Here is a 5,041-nt window from a genome sequence, read left to right on the forward strand (position 1 = left end):
TTTTGGAAGGCCAAACAAAGTAGTTTCGTTTTCACAACGAAGCACACAGCGCCTTCATGACATGGCGGCGGCGGCGGCGGCAACAATACTACAGCGAGAATAAAAGTTACGCCTTCTTTCTATGCGTGAACATTTGGGTGGCTTTATGCAAATCTTTCCACATAGCGACGTACACATGTGGGGGCGTGTTAGAACGAGCCGTTTTAGGTAGGTGTGGCTGACTCTTAACTTTTATAAAGAATATCTCTTTGGATTTGAGACTTTAGTCTTTGCAACTTTACAGATCTTCTTTATGCACCAAGAGCTTGTAACACTCCAAAGAGAAAGGAAAAATTTAAATCGCATCATATGACCCCTTTAAAAATATATATTTTGTGTTCCGCAGAGGAACTCGTTCAGGTTTGGAATGGTGGATACTGAGTAAATGATGACAGAATTGTAATTTTTAGTTGAGCTAGTAACACCACACCCAATAACACATTTGATAAGACATAAACAATAAGCTATGAAATATATGACCGCTGTTGTCAATTCAACCTCCTAAACCAGAGGTGTAGTGCAATTCTTCCTATAACTGATAACGATTTGCTTTTGCGATATTTCAAATCATCCTTTTTGCCATCATTAGCTCGTTACATTTTCCTGCAGTGTGACAAATTAATTTGTATAAGTACAAACATTGCATGTAATCTCCCAATTAATATGAGGTCGTAAAAGCTTCATGCAAAATATTTATTAAATAATTATGTCACACTGCAGAACATGTAAAAAAAACATATCAATTGTTTGTTATCTTGCATCAAATTCATACTTTAGTGAGCTGTATTCAACATAATGACAATTTCTCCAACATTTAACAGCACAATTGATATAAAACAGACTGTAATCTCTGATACTATCATAGATTATAAATAAACTCAAGCGCATTAGTGTCTGTTTATGAGTGTTTAAAAGTTAAACATTTACCTACTATTAAGCAATATTTGTTTTTGTCATTCAGTTAATTATTTGAATATACCATATGCACTGTTTATCATACAGAAAGAGTGTGAGGAAACAAAAGGGAGGGCTTGTGCATGGTTAACACAGTTCATCTTAATAGAAAACAGCTGGCAATACATCTGTTGTGAAGTGGTACCAGCTCAGTACAAGCGCCCTGCTGTGCTCGACTGGAACCACACCAGTAATGCTTCCCATACCTGCACGAGCTGGAGTCAGACTCCACGTTATTGTTGTTCTCCTCGTCTCCAGGGCCAGGGGCGTCTTTTACAAGCGTGGACTGCTGCTTCTGCTGCTGCTGCTTCTGCTTCAGCTGCAGGAGCGGCTCCAGGCTCTCGCTGGAGCGCGAGTGAGCCGGGAAGACCCAAGGCGCCGGCGGGGAGCTCCGGCACTCCTGCTGGCTCATGGACCGAGGACACGCGGAGGCAGTAACTACCACCGCTGCCGCTGCTGAGTGCCCGCTATTTGGATCCGAATCTCCAAACTTTCGATTGTTGTTTGTGTTGGAGGAAGAGTTGCCGTTACTCGAACTGGCACCGGCGGCGGCGCTGGAGTTGTTGCAGCCGCCGAGGGAAGGCTGATCACCGCCGGATGAGGAGCCTCCGGTCCCCCGGCTCCTACCACCGCTGCTGCTGAAGAGATCTCCCGAAGGCTGGTTACCGGGAGAAGGAGGAGACGTGGGGTGGCCGAACCATCGCCAACGGATGCGCAAGATCTGTTTCACGTCAAAGTCTTTCCTGGGATTCGACATTCCCGAGACTCCGGTAACAGGAGACGCGGGGACGGAACGACGAGCCTCGTTATCCGTGATTGTCTTGGTAACGAGCACTGCTGGTGAAGATCGCGGAGACGACGTGTAGAGTGAGACTGGGTACGGAGGGGGAGAGGGAAATACACACCTCTCTCCCGCTCTCTCTTGCTTGCTCGCTCACGCACACACATACAGTCAAACACGTAATCTGTGCGGTAAAACCTCTAATGACACTTTTTAATAAGCTGCGTACAGCTGAAATAATTTAACCTAAAATATTTACTTGGAAGTCAATTATTTCTAATATAGGCCTATATCTGGCTTTTTAGTGTGTTTTATTTTCAATTTCTTAGATTATTCTATTGTACTTTTTTATCATTTAATCTTTTGCTTTTTTTTAAACCAACTCACAAAAAAATAAACCATTTTTAGTCATTTAAACCTACTGTTATACTGTGAATTCATATATGTTCTGTACTCTTTCACTGTTTTTCCCCTATAGTAGGGAACTATGCATATTTGGAGTCAAGTTGTCATGCTACAGATCAAGATTAAACCGCAGGAGAGCTTGATGTATAACTGCTGGTGTAAAATAAAACAAAAATTTACTGAGTATATCTTTAATACGGTTTAAAAAAAAAAACTAATACCTCATCTGTATATAAATAGACATACTGTGGCTATTTCATTAGTCATTAAAATCTATAATGTGGTCATCTATTTGAAGATCAGGCCCTTTCTTTCAGAACATGCAACACAACTCCTTGTTCAAGCTCTTGTTCTGTCCAGGCTGTATATTGTTGCTCTTTTGTTAGTTTTGACTGCTTTTATTGTCCTCATTTGTAAGTCGCTTTGGATAAAAGCGTCTGCTAAATGACTAAATGTAAATGTAAATGTAAATCTATTTAAAAATAGAACGATAACAGAGGAAATGAATGTTTAAGCCTACATTAATCACTAATGTGTCACATCACACACCCACACAAAACTGCAATGCACATCAGCAAAGTTTCCAGCAAAATCGCTTCACCCGCATCACCCCCTAGGCTTAAGGTAACCTTTATTGTCACCGCACTTTACCATGACAAATACACCAACATGCCATTTTTAGCACACGCCTCTCACATTTAGTGCCTGTTGATTCCTTGACCTTTTCTACTTAAAACTCACTTCAGTCAATAGAAATAAAAACCAGACCACTGCTCTACACAATCAATACCTCACATTCAAGCTCAATATCTCTTATTTCACATTTGTCAATACCACAGTACACACATTCACAGGAAATGCAAATGACAAGCAATGCAAAAAGTTGAGGGGGAGAAATGAATGTCAGGAAAATGTGAAAGAAATGAATGCAAATGAGAGAAACTAAAGTGTAAAAGAGATTTAAAGAGTCGACAGATGATGTGTTTGATTTTAGCAGACAACAATGCAAATGTAGATGTACATCTGCCACAAAGACTCCATAAACGACTATACTACTTGTCTTCTATATGCTGTCCCACTCAATACTGAAAAGAAAGAGAGGAAGGAAGGAGTTTCGGTTCTAGCTTATATTCCCATTTCTTTCACTTACTGTATGTTCTGTGCAAAAGTGAATGTGATGCCAACCATCCATGGCAATCTGCAGTCTGTGAGACAGAAAGGATCAATTGTTCACAGTAAGATCAGTTGGGAGTCAACTTCAATTCAGGCCATGCAAACCACAACAGAGAGCTGAAATTTCTGCCTGCTTTTCAAACAATATTCACAGATGTTGGCTCTAAGGGCACATAAAATAAACACAGCCAGACCCACGTGCCCTGAGTGCCACTGACAAGCAGCACAACATCAGTAAACTAGTGGAGTGGAGACCAGGATTCTTTCATTTTATCATTATGTCCCAGAAAATCACTGCTTCTGAGCTGAATCATTCTCATCGAGGCAACCAAATACAAACCACATAATGCAAGGAGGCAGATTTTAGAGCATCGTACCCATAATGCTTCCCAAATATAGCTTTTGCCTGAAATAAGCACTTTTCCTGAAAAGGGTATAGGAATAGCTCCCCTAAAAGTAAAAAAATTAATCATTCCTCATCTGTCATTATTTACTCATCCTCCTCATGTTGTTCTAAATTTGTGTGGAATTCTTCTGTAGGACACAGAGATGTTTTAAAAAGATTATTTATGCTGTTCTTTTAAAACATGACCTCATAAGTTCCAAAAAAGGACAATAAAGAATCATAAAAGTGATTAATGCAATTATCCAGGTCCATATGATACTTTTGTGTGAAGAACAAAATTTATACACAAATTTATGTATCTTCCTTTTCACCATTACACTTAAAGTCATCACAAAGTGAAAATACATGCAAATATTGATCTTACTATGAACAATTCATTCATGCGTGTTTTTTTTTTTTCTTCATCATTTTTAAAGTGCCCCTATTATGGGTAATGAAAGGTTCATATTTTGGTTTTGGGAGTCCCCAACAACAGGTTGACATGCATGCAAGGTCAAAAAACACTTTCATTGTCTTATAATATGCATTTATTTTTACCTTACTTGCTCAACGACTCCCAAATGATTTCTTTAACAATTCATTTTTCCAAACCCGTTCTTTGCGTGACGCTAATCTGCAGTGATTGGTCCGATTGGTCTCATTTTTATTTCATCATGCCTGTAATGCCTGATAAAGCAGCGTTTGTGAGCGCAGTGCTGCTTTGTGTATAGCCTTACCGGGGAAACTGCTATTTTACCGCTCTAAAAGTGGTACCTAGTGGCAAAAAATGAATTTGCATTTTCATTCAGACCAACGCGAAAAGACCAACAAGTGGGCGGGCAATATGCTAATGTTTCATGTTGACGTCAACATGAAACGGCTTGGGATTCGTTTTAAAAACAACTCGTTTAATGATTCAGAATTGACTCTTTCTTTTGAGAGACAATAACTTTATACACGGTGCACTTTCAGATTTAAAACTTTGCAGGATGTTTTCATTCACTTAGAGCTGTGTTACACACTGCATGAACGGTAATTTTCAAAAATCCATAATAGCGGCACTTTAAAGGGGTCATATGATGCTTTTTTAAAGATCATTATTTTGTGTATTTGGTGTAACAGAATATGTTGACATGAGGAAAACTTGAAATCGCATCATATGACCCCTTTAATCAAAATGTCATACTTGATCTTCTAGTGGAATGGCAGACTTCTCTCTGTTGACAGAGAGTGTTCCCCCCCACACAGATTTTCACTTTTTTTTTTTTTTTTTTTAGTTTTTGCAAATTCACCCCCTTTTTTTT

At 39.3% G+C, this 5,041-nt stretch overlaps 1 protein-coding gene across 1 annotated transcript in view; it reads right to left on the reverse strand.

The window, feature by feature from the left end:
- LOC107702349 (kelch-like protein 5) overlaps nt 1-1,958 on the reverse strand; it is a 37,446-nt gene extending 35,488 nt beyond the window's left edge. Inside the window, exon 1 of the mRNA XM_016504637.1 lies at nt 1,200-1,958. Coding sequence (XP_016360123.1) covers nt 1,200-1,750 — 551 coding nt within the window. The 5' untranslated portion in view covers nt 1,751-1,958. The remainder of the gene's footprint in view (nt 1-1,199) is intronic.
- Nucleotides 1,959-5,041: the final 3,083 nt, after the last annotated feature.

This window comes from Sinocyclocheilus anshuiensis, unplaced genomic scaffold, assembly GCF_001515605.1.
Source record: "Sinocyclocheilus anshuiensis isolate Anshui unplaced genomic scaffold, SAMN03320099.WGS_v1.1 scaffold86, whole genome shotgun sequence".
Taxonomy (NCBI): Eukaryota; Metazoa; Chordata; class Actinopteri; order Cypriniformes; family Cyprinidae; genus Sinocyclocheilus; species Sinocyclocheilus anshuiensis.